At 44.7% G+C, this 17,614-nt stretch overlaps 1 protein-coding gene across 1 annotated transcript in view; it reads left to right on the top strand.

The window, feature by feature from the left end:
• The window catches only part of il1rapl2 (interleukin 1 receptor accessory protein-like 2), a 979,321-nt gene that overhangs the window by 475,693 nt on the left and 486,014 nt on the right, over window positions 1-17,614 (top strand). The window contains exon 2 of the mRNA XM_078546280.1: window positions 16,352-16,631. Within this exon, the coding sequence (XP_078402406.1) occupies window positions 16,352-16,631 (280 nt within the window). The remainder of the gene's footprint in view (window positions 1-16,351; window positions 16,632-17,614) is intronic.

The following is a 17,614-nucleotide window of genomic DNA, read 5'->3' as shown; positions in this document are numbered from 1 at the left end:
CTCAGGGAAATTAAGTTCAGTCATAAAGACGGGAAAAATAAAAAAATAAAATTATTCAGACATGTCCCCTCATGTTGAGCTGGGACGTGTTTATAAATTTTCATAAAACATTTTATTTAATGTATAAACCCTTCATGAAACCTCATCCTGCCCGTGGATGAGGTTCCATGAAAAATGCGAAGGCCGCCCGGGCTCTTCACCTGCCCGCCCCCCCCGCCAACCTTAAAGCTGGACGGGCAGCCCTGACAATTACTTTAATTAGCTGATTAATGGCCTTAACAGGCTTTTGACAGTTCAGCGGGCGCACAGCCGATTCCGCTGCACGCCCACCGAACTGAAGATCGGAATGACGCGCGGTGATGTTGGAACGCACGCCCGACATCGCCACGCGTCATTTTATGCGTCGACGTGCGGGGCCTGCCCCTGAATGCCAAACAGAAGATTCTGCCCATAATCTTTATTTTTTTGGATTTAAAATTCTTCAGCTCCCTGAGGCAGCTCTCTGCCTTCGGGGAGCTTTCATTGCGCGCTCCCCAGCGCCCGTTCTGCTCCCACCCCCCACCCCTGCAGCGCTGAGCCTTTCAGCACGCGATTCACGCTGGCTGGCCGTTAATTGGCCGGCCAGCGTGAAATCACAGTCAGGGGCCGATCGCGGGCAGCGGGCCGTTTTCCGGCTGCTCCTGGGTCTGCCCACCGTGCCACCCGATGCCCCGAAAATCCTGCCATGTAGTTTGGAATTTATTTGGGACTTGTATTTTTAACTTCGGACTCCTTTCAATTGCATCAGAAGCTAATCTTTCTATATGCTTTGTTTTTAGCTTCATTAGTTGTGAACAATGCCATAACATACCTTTGGGTGGTGCAATTAAACAAAATACATTGCTTACTTCCACTCACCCTGTCACACCACCTACACGTTATTTGGAATATATGAGCAAACCTAGATTACCACCAAGATCAAGCTGCAATAACAATGATCTGACCCAGTTGCTAAGCATTGACTTTATCCATCACATATCTGTGCAGCAATTTAGATTATAGATCCTGTTTAGTCCATGCCAGTAGTATTGCTGACCAAAGTGCAATTTCAGCCTCAACTCACACTTGATAGCTTGTTTATTATTTTCTCCAGAAGACCCAACCTTTCAAGGAGACACAGCCTCATACAAGTGTAGGGAAGGGTAAAAGCGCAGTGGCTTCAGAATATGCTGAACTAATGCAATTGTTCAGTTCTTGCTAGCAGTGTTGAAGGAACTTTGAAAGTCCCAAGCTTAAAACCTGCCACAGCTTGAAGGGACAATGGAGGAAGCAGGCAAGATATCACGCAGTAGTTCATCACCCGTACACAAGTCCAGCAAGCGTATTTTAGCTTAATTTTGAGCAAGGCTGTCTGGTCATGTTGAGCGGCAGGTCCAATGGATACAAATTTGAACCCATGATTAAGAATGACATGCATTTTGTTGATATAATCACACTTGCTAAGGATGACTATTCCCATCCCTTTGTGAGGTTAACTGATGTTTATGTCCAGGTTAGTACATTAATATACAGGGCCCTATTCCGTGGAGACAGAAAGAACGTGTACACACATTGCGCCTGTCTCAGCTAAACAAAATAAGTGACAGCCATTCGCTAGTTCCTTCCTCAGGGCAATATCTTGACCAATCAGAGTCAAGCTTCCTGGTTTAAGTTTTAAACAATGCTTGGCAGTTAAGTGTCAGTCACCATCACCTGGTGCATTCTCCATGGCAACGCCTCTACCAATCAGAGTTCACTTACCAGCCAATCAGCACTCTCTTCTCATACACTATAAACTTGTTGTTTCCCCTAACATTGGCATTTTCTTGTGAATTGTCCTGATGAGTGCAAGGCAAAAAGCTTTGACAAAGAATGTCTCTTTTGTTCACCAATACTCAAGTTCTGCACTACCAAACAACTATTAGCTATGAAATGACCTGTGGATGTCCTGCGGTAATCTCAGCTTCAATTCTGCTAGATAATTTTCAGGTTGGCCATCGAATTCTATTCAACAAGGGTATTTCTTCTGTTTTAAGAGAAAATTCTGTTGATATTGTTATGGCAAGTATACTGGGGCAAAGAAACGGTCATGGTGATTTGACAAAAACAACTAAAACTTAGATTAATATTGAGCACCTCATGTACAAAAAGATGTTTCAAACTTTATCACATTGAGGGAGAAAAACAGATGATGCCCAACAGTAAGGGGAAGAGAGAAACCCGAGAGGGTTTCGAGCTTTACAAAACAGAAAGGCAAGTGGACAAGTAAAAAGGGTCCAGATGTTCCAGAAGACAAAGGTGTAAGTGGCTGGAAAAGCATCCACTAACAAAGAGAAGGGGTGACTTGGAATAACATGGGGCAGAATTCTCCGGTCGGCGAGCGGGGGTGGGGCCCGTTCATCGACGCATAAAATGATACACAGTGACATCAGGCGGGTGTCCCAACGTCACCATGTGTCATTTAGATTTTCAGTTCAGCGGGCGCGCAGCCGACTTGGCTCTGGTCTGCCGAACTGTCAAAGGCCTATTAAGGCCATTTAAATAGTAATTAATTCAATTAGCTGAGCTGCCCGTCCAACCTTAAGAGCCCAGGTGGCCTTCGCATTTTTCATGGAACCTCATCCACGGGCGGGAAGAGGTTTCATGAAGTGTTTTAAAAGCCAATAAAAAATTTTAAAATAATTCTTTCACATGTCCCAGCTCATGTGACAGTGTCACATGAGGGGACATGTTTTAAAAGTTTTTATTTCCCTTTAATTAAATTTACACACGTCAAACCGATTTCCCTGAGGCACGGAGATCTAGGCGCTTTTTCGCACGCATGAGGGAAAGAGCGTCGGGAACGACTCAGGGAATCCCCCTCGCCCACACAAGGAGCGCTCAGCGCTTCCGGGCGCACATCACGCTGGGTGGGCCTTAATTGGCCCACCCTCGGAAAATGGTGGCACGTCCCCGATCGGGTTCACGCCTGCCCCGCCCACCCCACCACAACCCCCGCTCAACCCCCCCGACGGGGGGGGGTGGAATTCAGCCTCTGGTGTCAAGGTAGAATGCATAGGTATATTGGGTTCAAAGAGGAGGCTGAGCTATGGTAGAACAAAGCTGTGGGTGGATAAAGAAACACGATGGAGTGTGGGTAGAATGAAGGGAATCTGTCTGAATAACTTCACTCCTTTTGCCTAATATTGGAGCCTATCTGACAGATTACAAAGTTAATGCATCCTGTCCCTTGAACCTAGCATGCATCTGTAATTAAAGTAGCCTTCTGAGTGTCCTTGTCATGTTCTATAGAATTGAAAAGATGTAGTCAATTTGTTTTCATGACTGGAGCAAAAAGGGAAAAAAAGCAGAGGTGGTGGGGGGAGGGGCGGGGGCTGGCGGCTTGTATTAATATAGCACCTTTCACACCTCAGGATGTCCCAAAGCACTTTACAGCCAATGAACTATTTTTGAAGTGTAGTCACCATTGCAATGCAGGAAATACGCCAGCCAATATGTGCATGGCAAGATACCACAAACAACAATGAGATCATGACCGGGTAACCTGTTTTAGTGATGTTGATGGAGGGGTACATATCAATGTGGACTTGGAGGGTAACTCCCCTGCTCTTCTTCGGAAGAGCGGCATGAAATGTTTTACGTCTATATAGGAAAGCAGACAGTGTTTTGGTTTGACGTCTCATCTGACAGATAGCATCTCCAAAATTTGACAATTGTAATTTGTCAATTTAGCCCTTTTGTAAACATGATTGATTTCCATCACTTGCGATAACTGGGTCACCAATACCAGACATTCTCTGGCAGTATGTAAATTATTCTCAAATAATGAATGGATTAAGTTTTGAAATTTCAGTTGAGTACTATTTTGAACAATATTGTGAGTTGTTTCAGACCCATGTCAAAGGCCATCAGTTTTTAAATGTATGGGTCATACTATTCCCACAGATATCAACCTGCAGAGTGCTGCAGAAAATAAACTGATTGTGCTCTATATCTTTTGTAAGTGGCTACCAGTTAACATGAGCCATAGAATTCACTCAATGGACAGTCTAATTAGTTAGAAGGAGCCACTCACTCCAGCCAATTATATGAAGCCTTAAAGGTCTTTCTCCGTTGTACCCTTTAATTGAAATTAGCCAGCAATGACTTTGCCTATTTATATTAAAATGTATGAGCCAGAAATTCCTGTTCTAGTGCCTGCACTAACTACAGAAAGGAAGATAGAGCATACAGTGGTTCATGAGGGCCTAATTTTCTTTACATCTTGTGAAAAAGTACTATGTGGGTGTTAATCCTCCCTTGTGCTTTGCCCAGAAGCTGCAGATCCCAATGTTGGAGGAGTTGCAGAGAACAAAACTACTGCTCTCAACAAGGATAAAAACAGCATTACTGAGAGAAAAGAGAAATAATTAGGGAAGGGGAAGTAGTTGAAGTTAATAATATGATTCTCCAGTTAAATTTCATTTAATTAAAGTTCAGTAAATTTGTTCACATATGACACAATATTAATGGTGGGTCAGCTTCTGTTTTTTTTTTCTTTACACATACCCAAAACTCCGACATGTCTCCAACATGTTACCATATACTGACCTTTAAGGGTAACTACAGATGGATTGAATATTTTCCTCGATGGCTTAGAACATTCACACAAGAACTAATCGTGTGCCTTGCATTTTATGATTGACAGAACAGCAGTCAAAAGATTTTACTGTTCAATGGCTTTATGACATTGTTCCTGTTGAGCAGCATTTATAACATAATTACTTATTTGCAAGGAATTCAAGTGTAAGTCCTTATAATGCTTTGCAGCCATGTGTTTCATATTAAATCCTGATTATATTTGTGAAAACATTTAAAACCCGTGGGAGTAAAGGGACAGTGGTAATGCGGATGCAAAATTGACTAAGGGACAGAAAGAGGGTTTAGCACTGAATGGTTATTTTCCAGACAGCAGTAGAGAATATAATAGTGTTCCTCAGGGGTAGGTATAAAAACCACTGCTCTTTTTAATATATATTAATGACCTTCGGTATATGGGGCATAATTTTAAAGTTTGCAGATGACACAATACTTGGAAAAGTACGTGGAGGATAGTAACAGAGTTCAGGGGATGTAGGTAGATTGGTGAAGTGGGCAGACACATGTCAGGTGAAATTTAATGAAGGAATTGTGAAAAAATTATACATTTTTGTTGGAGGCAAGGCAATATAGGCTAAATGATACAATTTTAAAAGCAGCACAGGAACATGGAGACCTTGAGGGTATACATACACAAATCTTTGAAGATGTCAGAGCAAGTTGAGAAGCCTGTAAAAAGAGCACACGGAATTCTTGGTCTTATTAACAAAGACATACAAAAGCGAGCAAAATTTATTGAGCCTTTATAAACCACTGCCTACCTGAAAATTTTGACATCGTTTTTCTGTTCAAGTGTGCTCAATGCGTTCAATGACAATTTGACATCAGCTATAGTGCACTCAAAGCTGTCCAGCACATTCAAAGCTATCCACTATGCTCAAAACTATCAAATGCGCTCAGAAACATGCATTGAAAAATACAAGCAAATTAATTATTTAAATAATATCCAAATTTATTCCATTTTTCATTTAGCCCAAAAAATCATTCTGCTATACAGTACATGATTGACAGCATCACCTGGCCCCATTAGTCCTTAATTCATTTTAGCCTCAGGGTCTATACTTTTCACCCACCTACCCCACCTCCCAGCCCGGAGGTCTCAGGATCTAAATTCTCCCTCCTCCCCAATCCCAGGGTCTAAACTCTCTCCACTCACCCCCAGTCTCAGCGTCTAAATTCTCTCCCTCTCTCCCACCAGTCTCCAACTCTCTCCCTGGCCCTCTCCCTCCAGTCTCTGGGCCTTATGCCCCTCCGAAGCGGCAGGGCCTTCTGACATCCCTTGGACCTGATAACCTCTCCGTCCCCAACTCACCGCCACCACAGCCTCTCCCCACCTCCGCCAACCTGTCTCAAAGCCCCCCCACCTCGGGTTTCCCCAATACTTACCCCGTTGCCACAATCCTCATTGTTCCCACACCAGCTTCAAAACCACAGCAGGGCCAGCTGGAAGACATCAGTGCTGGTTTCTGGCTGGCCCTGTAGATAGAGACCTCCAGTTGGGCTGGGAGAGGAGGGAGATTGGAGGAGGCCGAGGAAAGAGGGGAGGGGAGGGGAGGGGAGGGGAAAGGAGGGGAGGAGAAAGGGGGAGAGGGGCGAGGAACGGGATGAGAGGGGAAGGGTCAAGGGTGAGGGGAAGGGGGCAGGAGGGAAACAGGGAAGAGGGAAACAGGGATGAGGGGGTAAAGAGGGGAGGGGCAAAGGGGGAGCAAAGGGGGAGGGGAAAAGGGAGAGAGGTAAGCAGGGAGAGGTCAAAGGGGTGAGGGGATGAAGGTAGAGGAGGGGGAAGAGGAAGGGGAAGGGAATAAGATGGAACAGGGAGGGGAGAGAGAGGACCAGAAAGATAGCGAGGGGTTTGGGGGAGAGAGGAAGAGAACTGCTGTAATCTGGGGGAAGGGGAGCAAATGTTACACTTTTCCTGGTTTGCTTTTTCCTTGATAAGTCTAAAATTCCAAAAAGACTGAAAGACCTTCCTGCCATGATTTCCTGGACCCGCCAGTGGCGGGTTATGCTGCTGCTGGAAACAGAAAATCTCACCCTCCATTTCAGATACCAAGGCAGGGTTTTTTTCCACAGGCTTCAGGACCCCACTGTCAGAGTGAAATCGGGCTCAGAAGCCGACATTGTGGGGAAAGCTGCCTGTGATTTTCCCTAAATCTTCAAAACCCACTTAACCTTTTTGACCAAGCTCTTGATCATATGACCTAACACTGCCTGATGTTGGCTCACGTTAGCTTACAAGTTTGACTTTTGGAAGTTGTGTGGGACGGAAGAAATATTTTCTGGGGTGGGGTAGTCTGTGGGGAGAATGGAAGTAAATTGCTCGGGGGTGCTGGTGAGGGAGACTGTGGGGAGAATTTTCTCCCCATTGGGGGCGTCGTGTGGAAGCGGGCGCTGGCGTGCGTGCAGCCGATCGCCAACTGTGATTGGCTGGACTCCGCCATTTTACATGGGCGGGCCAATTAAGGCCTGCCTAGCGTCACGAGCACCTGGAAGCGCTGAGCTCTCCCTGTGCAGGCGGGTGGGGGGGAGTTGCCTGAGTCGGGGCCTGCGCTCTTGTGCATGCACGCAAAAGAGCACAGAGATCTCCAAGGCACAGAGCTGCCTCAGGGAGATTAGTTTAGATTTTAAAAAATTTAATAAAGGAGAAAATAAAAATTTAGGTCATGTCCCCTCATGTGAAACTGTCACGCAAGCTGGGACATGTCTATGAATTTTATTAAAAATGTTTTCAAACCTTTAAAAACCTTCATGAAACCTCATCCCTCCCCTGGATGAGGTTCCATGAAAAATGCGAAGGCCGCCTGGGCTCTTCGCCTGCCCCCCCCCCCCCGCCAACCTTAAGGTTGGATGGGCAGCTCAGTTTATTGTTTTAATTGATAGTTAACTGGCCTTAATAGGCCTTTGACAGTTCAGTGGGCGCGCAACCGACTCGGGTGCATGCCCGCCGAACTGAAAATCTGAATGATGTCTGGTGATGTTCATCGTGCGTCATTTCACGCCTCAGCGAGCGGGCTCTGTCCCCGCTCGCCGAGCCGAAGATTCTGCCCTATCACTCAGTGGGGGGTGGGTAGAGAATTGCTCAGTGTGTGGGGGGGTGGGGGGAGGGATGGGGATGGTGGGGGGGAAAATTGCTCCAGATGTGGGGGTGGTGGTTGATGGCGAGGGAGCAGCTGCAATCCAGGTGGGAGGGAGTGGACACAAAAGTACCTCCTCAAAACAGGGTCTACTTTTCTCTAAAGTTAGCTCGGTTATATTACATTTGAACCTATTGAAATTCATAAATATGGAAAATAAACTCTATGATCGTTTTTGGTGTCCAAATGTTTAAGTGATGTTGCTAATCGCAAATGTTTGAACACTGTGGTTTGGGGCAATTGATGACACTGATGTCAGTTACGAAACTTGTAATGGTAAATGATAGCTAAATGATTATTTCTGAGTGCAATTGTTGTCAAATGATTGCTTTTGAGTGCAATTGATTTAAATGATAGCTAAGCAATTGCTTTTGAGGGCAAGTGATATCAAATAAGTGCGAATGAACGCTGTTGAACGCAAGTGATGTCAAGCTCTTCAGGCAGGGGGCATCAGCTGAAGTGTTGCGTTCAACTGTGAAGAGTGTTAAGACCCTATGAAAAAGATTATGATCAACTCAAAATTAGCCATAAAAGCAAAGCTGAGGATCCTGGAATGCTACATCATGCCAATTTTAACATATGGAAGCAAGTGCTGGGTGATCAGTGCAGCAATGCAGAGAGGCTGCAGAGTTATGGTTTTTGAGGCAAATAATGAAGATTTCTTGGATAAGTTACAATACCCGTAAAGAGGTGTTAGTAAAATCTGAGTCCAAAAGAACTCTGCTGACCAAGATCAGGAAAAGACAGTTGGAATCTCTTGAGCACATAACAAGAAATGGTGATTTAGAAAGTCTGATGCTGATGGGAAAGATTCATCGTTAAGGAGATCGAGGTAGACAAAGAACGATCTTTCTAAAGAGTCTCGCAAACTTAATGAATGTACACCAATGAAGATGATCCACACCTCCAGAGCAAGATTAACATGGAGGTCTATGGTCACCACTTCCCTCTTAGGGCATGGTGCCTGAAGAGAGAGGGAGAGCCAAGACCTTAGAGAGGGCGTAAGGGAGATTTACTAGAATGTTACAAGGGTGAGGGACTTCAGTTATGCAGAGAGGCTGGGGAAGCTGGGAATTGTTGTCCTTAGAGTGGAGGAGATTGAATGGAGGTGTTCATAATTATGTTGGTACAGTAAAAAAGAAGAAAATGTTTCCAGTGGCTGGAATGTTGATCATCAGAAAACACATGCCATGGTGAAAGAGGCAGAGGGGGCTAAAGGAAACATATTTCATACAAAGAGTCCTTATCATCTGGATTCCACTGTTTGTAAGGGTGGTTAGAGCAGATTCAATAGTAAGTAAGCTAATTGCATAAACAGCAGATGTCCCCTCTTCACATGCCCCATCTTCCAGTTTTATAGGACTCGGTTTAGTTCCATTAGAGCATCAATACTTTGCATGGTCAAAATTTGAACTGAAAATTTACACAAATGGCCATCTATATTTTCCAACCCTGCTGAGGTGTTCAGTGTTGATCCATCGAGGAATTCTGGAGGTCGATGTATAATTGGCCAGGCCTAGTGCAAAGGGAAAGAAAGGTGACATTGTAGGGTAAATATGTAAATATTTGGACAGAACTTCTAAGAAAACTAATATTTTCAGTGAAATCTTGCTCCTTGTATGTTAAATGTCGTACTATATTGCAGCCCTGAGATCTAAAAGTGGGATTTCTCAGCAACAGTTTCCTTTGAGATGATGTTCAACATAGGTTATTCAAAATCACTCCGGGTACAGTGACAACGGCCTGGATTTTCACCAAGTCGAAATGACTTGGGAACCCTTTAAAAATGGTGGGTGGGTGGGTCTCAATTCCCCTCATCCCCCCCATGCCAAGCTATGGCATGGCACTTCCATGACCATTGACCCACTATACACTGTTTAGAACTAGTGAGCCCTATGGTGACAAAAAACACAAATCTTTGACTGGGATCTCAAACAACCATTAAGCATGTTGAAACACCTGTGCCCCAGGGAAAACATTGTTTAATTGACAGCTCAGGCTCCCTGATCTCTGCTGTCAATTTAACAATGTTTATTTACACAACATTAAGTGGTTTCATGAGTTTGTGTTTTCTGTTATTGACACTTTAAAGGGCCTAGATGATTGACACTTTTATTGCTTTCCAAGTGAAATGACTTTTTTTAACATAGTAGAAAGTTATGAATGAATTACTTTTTTAAAGCTTTTTTATACACCCTATGATCACTATAGGGGTCATTGGTTCTCTACAGTGTAAAGTGTGTAATGGGCATGGGAGTGCCATGGCTTAGTGTAGGGGGCATGAGGAGCCATGGAATTGGGTGGAAGGGCAGGGCTTGGCATTGGAGGTATGAGGGGCTATAGGGAGTAAATGAAAGGTCAGAGACTGGTATTGTAGGTATTAGGGGTCATAGGGTTGGGTGGAAGGACAGAGCTTTGCTTAGGGAGCGTCAGGGGCCCTAACAGGTGGGTGGGGGCATGAGGTGGCAGGATAGGACTTGGGGAGTGTTTGGAGGGTGAAGCAGTGTGAGGGCTGAGGGCTGGAGGGGGTCTTTGTCTTTTTATATTAACTGGGACAAAGTCCCCTGCACCAAGTCAGGCCTTTTAAACAGCCCACCTCTGCACCCAAAAGTCCCTGTGGCTCCATCCAGACTGTTTCCCGGGTCAGCTGGCATGACTCCAGCCTCCACCTGCGCCCTGGCAATGAAGGCCTCGCCCTTGCGGGCACTTTCTTCCAAGCCAGGCAGGCTGAAATTTCCTGGGGATTTTCCTGACTCTCACCACCCGCCTCAAGGATGAAAATCCAGGCCAACAGGTCTGAAAGTTATTATACATTTTAATGTATTTCCAAGCAACACCTGAGCAGTTCATTGACGTCAACAGGAAGAGAGTAACTAGAGCTACTGTTGGTCCTCTAGAGAGTGAGTCTGGCGATAATGGAAAACAAAGAAATGGCAGAGGCATTGAACAGGTATTTCATGTCTGTCTTCACGGCAGAAGACTTAGTAAAATTCCCAAAGATAATTGAAAATCAAGAGCTGATAGGGAGGGATGAACTTAATACAAACACCAGAGAAAAGGTGTTAGGAAAACTATTAGACCTAAAGGCTGACAAGTCCCCAGGACCAGATGGCCTGCATCATAATGTCTTAAAAGATGTGGATGCACAGATAGTGGATGCATTGGTTATAATCTTTCAAAATTCCTTAGATTCTGGAAGGGTCCCAAGCGGATTGGAAAATAGCAAATGTAACATCTTTATTCAAGAAAGGAGGGAGGCAGAAAGCAGGAAGCTATTGTCCAGTTAGCCTAACATCTGTCATAGGGAATGTGCTAGAATCCATTATTAAGGAGGTTAAAGCAGGACACTTAGAAAATCACAATGTGATCAGGCAGAGCCAACGTGGTTTTGTGAAAGGGAAATCTTGTTTAACTAATATGTTAGAGTATTTTGACAAAGGTACATTCAAGATAGATAAAGGGGAACCGGTAGATGTGGTGTACTTGGATTCCCAAAAGGCATTTTATAAAGCACCAGATCAAAGGTTACTACACAAGATAAGAGCACATGGTGTCGGGGTAATACATTAGCCTGGATAAAGGATTGGTTGGATAACAGGAAGCAGAATGTAGGGATAAGTGAGTCTTTTTCAGATTGGCAAGCTCTAACTAGTGGAGTGCCACATGGATCAGTGCTAGGTCCCCCACTATTTACAACCTACATCAATCATTTAGATGATGGGACTGAATGTATGGTAGATAAGTTGACCGATGGAACCAAGGTGGGTAGGAAAGTAAGTTGTCAAGAAGATGTAGAGGGTTTTTTTTTATCCATTCACGGGATGTGGGCTTCGCTGGCTGGGCTGCATTTATTGCCCATCCCTAATTGCCCCTGAGAAGGTGGTGGTGAGCTGCCTTCTTCAACCGCTGCAGTCAATGAGTTGTAGGTACACCCACAGTGCTGTTAGGAAGGGAGTTCCAGGATTTTGACCCAGCAACAGTGAAGGAATGGTGATATATTTCCAAGTCATAATGGGAAGTGGCTTGGAGGGGAACTTCCAGGTGGTGGTGTTCCCATCTATCTGCTGCCCTTGTCCTTCTAGATGGTAGTGGTCGTGGGTTTGGAAGGTGCTGTGGAGGGAGCCTTGGTGAATTCCTGCAGTGCACCTTGTAAATGGTACACACTGCTGCTACAGTGCATCGGTGGTAGAGGGATTGAATGTTTGTGGATGTGGTGCTGATAAAGCGGGCTGTTTTGTCCTGGATGGTGTCAAGCTTCTTGAGTGTTGTGGGAGCTACAGTCATCCAAGCAAGTGGAGAATATTTCATCTCCCTCCTGACTTGTGCCTTGTAAATGGTGGACAGGCTTTTCAGAGTCAGGGGGCGGGTAACACGTCGCATAATTCCTAGCCTCTGACCTGCCCTTGTAGCCACAGTATTTATATGGCTAGTCCAGTTCAGTTTCTGGTCAATGGTAACCTCCAGGATGTTGATAGTGGGAGATTCAGTGATGGTAATGCCATTGAAGGGCAATGGTTGGATTCTCTCTTGTTGGAGATGGTCATTGCCTGACACTTGTGTGGCATGAATGTTATTTGCCACTTGTCAGCCCAAGCCTGGATATTGTCCAGGTCTTGCTGCATTTGGACATGGACTGCTTCAGTATCTGAGGAGTCACGAATGGTGCTGAACATCATGCAATCATCAGTGAATATCCCCACTTCTGACCTTATGATGGAAGGGAGGTCATTGATGAAGCAGATGAAGATGGTCAGGCCGAGGACACTACCCTGAGGAACCTCTGCGGTGATGTTCTGGAGCTGAGATGACTGACCTTCAACAACCACAACCATCTTCCTTTGTGCTAAGCATGACTCCAACCAGTGGAGAGTTCTCCCCCTGATTCCCATTGACTCCAGTTTTCCTAGGGCTCCTTGATGCCATACTCTGTCAAATGCGGCCTTGATGTCAAGGGCAGTCACTCTCACCTCACCTCAGGAGTTCAGCTCTTTTGTTTATGTTTGAATCAAGGCTGTAATGAGGTCAGAGCTGAGTGACCCTAGAGGAACCCAAACTGGGCATCAGTGAGCAGGTTATTGCGAAGCAAGTGCCACTTGATAGCACTGTTGATGACCCCTTCCATTACTTTTCTAATGATGGAGAGTAGACTGGTTGGGCGGTAATTGGCCGGGTTGGATTTGTCCTGCTTTTTGTGTACAGGACACACCTGGGCAATTTTCCACATAGCTGGGTAGATGCCAGTGTTGTAGCTGTACAGGAACAGCTTGGCTAGGGGCACGGTGAGTTCCAGAGCACAAGTCTTCAGTACTATTGCTGGAATATTGTTAAGCCCCATAGCCTTTGCAGTATCCAGTGCCTTCAGCCATTTCTTGATATCACATGGAGTGAATCGAATTGGCTGAAGACTGGCATCTGTGATGCTGGGGATCTCTGGAAGAGGCTGTGGTGGAATATCTACTCAGCACTTCTGGCTGAAGATTGTAGCAAGTGCTTCAGCCTTATCCTTTGCAGTCATGTGCTGGGCTCCTCCATCATTGAGGATGGGGATATTTGTGGAGCCTCCTCCTCCAGTGAGTTGTTTAATTGTCCACCACCATTCATGACTAGATGTGGCAGGACTGCAGAGCTTAGATCTGATCCGTTGGTTGTGGGATCGCTTAGCACTGCCTTTCACTTGTTGCTTATGCTGTTTGGCATGCAAGTAGTTCTGTGTTATAGCTTCAACAGGTTGACACCTCATTTTAGGGTATGCCTGGTGCTGCTCCTGGCATGCCCTCCTGCACCCTTCATTGAACCAGGGTTGATCCCCTGGCTTGATGGTAATGGTAGAATGGGGGATATGCTGAGCTATGAGGTTACAGATTATGTTCGAGTACAATTCTGCTGCTGCTGATGGCCCACAGCGCCTCATGGATGCCCAGTCTTGAGTTGCTGGATCTGTTTGAAATCTATCCCATTTAGCACGGTGATAGTGCCACACAACACAATGGACGGTATCCTCAATACGAAGGTGGGTCTTCATCTCCACAGTGACTGTGAGGTGGTTGCTCCTACCAATACTTTTATGGACAGATGCATCTGCAGCAGGCAGGTTGGTGAGGATGAGGTCATGTATGCTTTTCCCTCTTGTTGGTTCCCTCACCACCTGCCGCAGACCCAATCTAGCAGCTATGTCACTTAGGACTTGGCCAGCTCGGTCAGTGGTGGTGTTACCAAGCCTCTCTTGGTGATGGACATTGAAGTCCCCCACCCAGAGTACATTCTGCACTTTTGCCACCCTTAGTGCTTCCTCCAAGCAATGTTCAACATGGAGAAGCACTGATTCATCAGCTGAGGGAGGTCAGCACATGGTAATCAGCAGGAGGTTTCCTTGCCTATGTTTGACCTGATGCCATGAGACTCCATGGGGTCTGGAGCCAATGTTGAGGATTCCCAGGGCAACTCCATCCCGACTGAATACCACTGTGCCACCACCTCTGCTGGGTCTCTCCTGCCGGTGGGACAGAACGTACCCAGGTGGTGCCTGGGACATTATCTGTAAGGTATGATTCTGTGAGGATGACTATGTCAGGCTATTGCTTGACTACTCTATGAGACAGCTCGCCCAATTTTGGCACTTGCCCTCAGATGTTAGTAAGGAGGACTTTGCAGGGCTTCATAGGGCTGAGATGCCGGGCAGCCCATCTGGTTTCATTCCTTTTTTGAGGCTTTGTAATGATTTGTTACAACTGAGTGGCTTGCTCGGCCAATTCAAGGGCATTTTAGGAGTCAACCACATTGCTGTGAGTCTGGAGTTACGCGTAGGCCAGACCAGGTAAGGACGACAGATTTCCTTCCCTAAAGGGACAATAGATGGGTTTTTAACAAGAATTGACATTGGTTTCATGGTCATTATTAGACTTCTTTTTTAATTCCAGACTTTTACTGCATTCAAATTCCACCATCTGCTAATGCAGGATTTGAACCCAGGTCCTGGGTAATCCTGGCTCTCTGGATCACTAGTCCAGTGACAATCCAACTATGCCATCGCCTCCCTCTTATCTGCAAAGGGATATAGACAGGTTAAGTGAATGTGTAAAAAATTGGCAGATGGAGTATCACATGGGTAAATGTGAACTTGTCTATTTTGGCAGGAAGAATAGAAAAGCAATTTATTATTTAAATGGAGAAAGATTGCAGAATTCAGTGGGACAGAGGGATCTGGGTGTCCCTGGCACATGAATCACAAAAAGTTAGAACACAGGTACAGCAAGTGATTAGGAAGGCAAATGGAATATTTGCATTTATTGGCAGAGGAATTGAAAATAAATGTGGGGAATTTTTACAGTAGCTGTACAGGGCCTTGGTGAGACCACATCTGGAATACTATGTACAGTTTTAGTCTCCTTATTTGAAAAAATATATAATTGCTTTAGAAGCAGTTCAGAGAAGGTTCAGGACTCATTCCTGAGTTGAAGGGTCTTTCTTATGAAGAATGTTTGAACAGGTTAGACCTCTAACCATTGGATTTTAGAAGAATGAGAGGTGATCTTATTGAAACAAGTAAGATATTGAGGCGCCTGGATAGGGTAGACACTGGGAAGATGTTTGCTTTTGTGGGGGAGACTAGAACTCGTGGACATAGTTAATAATATGATGTCTCCCTTTTAAAACGGAGATGAGGAGAATAATTTTTCTCTCTCAGAGGGCCATTAGAGGGTGGAATTCTCTTCTCCAGGGGGCAGAGGAGGCTGGGACTTTAAATTAATTCAGTGCTGAGTTAGACAGATTTTTGTTGGACAAGGGAATCAAGGATTATGGGGGGCAGACAGGAAACTGGATCTGAGACCACAACCAGATTGGCCATGATCTTATTGAATGGTGGAGCAGGCTCAAAGAGCCGAATGGCCTACTCCTGCTCCTAAGTCCTACGTTCCTATGTTATGTGACTAGACATCGGGATAAATCTTAACTCCCAAAAATGGGTGGGTTGGGTGGAGTGAGATAGCAAAGCTCCCCCTCCTTAAGCCTTGACAACCTTTGTGTCCTGCTTGATTAAGAGTATGAATTCACACCTCACATCTGGGCAGTCACTGTATCCTGTTCAGCATTCTCAAACTGTTATATAAATGTAGGAGTCATTATTATGGACATAAGATCAGAAAATGATGGATCAAATGCTGAAAAGCAAGTTGTTTAATAAAACATTCATCCATGTTTTAATTTTATTTCCTGCTGCTAAACTACAAGATGTGGGAATAATGGCCCTCTTAATTGATAAAATGATTGTTAAAATGACATACTTTGCCATATAATTTACAACGCTTGCTGTGTTATTTTGTAAGTCTTTCACAGAACGTTCCATACAATGTTCAGTGGTTGCTTTCTCGCAATGATCATGCTTTTGTTTATTTAAGTGCACAGAAAATACCAACTTTCACCAAAATAAAAGGGTGCTCTTAAATCTTAGGTTCAGCCACACACCCTTCTGATTCAGTCAGCTGTTGAGGGCATTTGATGGGACAAAGAAAATCCACTGACTAACGTGTGTTTTTCTTTTAATTTTTATTCCTTCACTGTAGTTGACGTTTGTATTGACTGGTCTGTGGATCTCAAGAAATACATGGTGCTGGCAGGAGAGCCTGTGCGTGTGAAATGTGCACTGTTCTATGGATACATCAGGACTAACTACAGCATGGCACAGAATTCAGGACTCAGTCTAATGTGGTATAAAAATGATGGGCAAGGAGACTCAGAAGAGCCAATTATATTTGCTGGACGCAGAATAAGCAAAGAAGAGGATTCTATTTGGTTCCATTCAGCAGAGTTACAAGATAATGGATTCTACACGTGTGTTTTAAGGTAAGGGGAAATTTAGTAAACATGTAGGTCAACGTATAATAATGTTGCATTGTTGAAGATATATTACCATTGACATTATTCTATTGAATAATTGATTCTTGCATTAAAGTAGAGAATGGGTTACAATATTTGGAAATAATGACCTTTAATTGCACATTGAACATTGGGGGTAGTATATTAACATGGACGTATGGTTGGATAACTAATAGAAAACAGGGAATTGGGATAAGGGGGGCATTTTCAGGATGGTAACCTGTAACTAGTGGAGTGCCACAGGGATCAGTGCTGGGGCCTCAATTATTTACAATATATATTAATGACTTGGATGAGGGAAGTGAATGTACCATCATCAAGTTTGCGGATGAGACAGAAATAAGTGGGAAGGCAAGTGGTGAGGATGACACAAGGAGTCTACAGAGGGATATAGACAGGTTAAGTGAGTGGGCATAAACTTGGCAGATGGAATATAATGTGGGAAAATGTGAGGTTATGCACTTTGGCAGGAAGAATAGAGGAGCTGAATGTTATTTAAATGGAGAGACTGCAGAAAGCTGCAGCACAGAGGGATTTGCGAGTCCTTGTGCATGAATCCCAAAAAGCTAACATTCAAGTTCAGCAGGAAATAGGGAAGGCAAATGGAATGTTGGCCTTTATTTCAAAGGGAATGGAGTATAAAAATAGGGAAGTCTTGCTAAAACTATACAAGGCACCAGTTAGACCACACCTAGAATACTGTGGACAGTTTTGGTCCCCTTATCTAAGGAAAGATATACCTGCATTGGAGGCAGTCCAGAGAAGGTTCACTAGGTTGATCCCGGTTATGGAGGGATTTTCTTATGAGGAGAGGTTGAGTAGGTTGGATCTGTACTCATTGGAATTTAGAAGAATGAGAGGCGACCTTAATGAAACGTATAAGATTCTTAGGGTCTTGACAGGGTAGATGCTGAGAGGTTGTTTCCTCTTGTGGGGGAGTCGAGGACAAG

This window comes from Cetorhinus maximus, chromosome 8 (assembly GCF_964194155.1).
Source record: "Cetorhinus maximus chromosome 8, sCetMax3.hap1.1, whole genome shotgun sequence".
Classification (NCBI taxonomy): domain Eukaryota; kingdom Metazoa; phylum Chordata; class Chondrichthyes; order Lamniformes; family Cetorhinidae; genus Cetorhinus; species Cetorhinus maximus.
The sequence above is the reverse complement of the archived record's forward strand: the minus strand, read 5'-3'. Positions and strand labels throughout refer to the sequence as shown.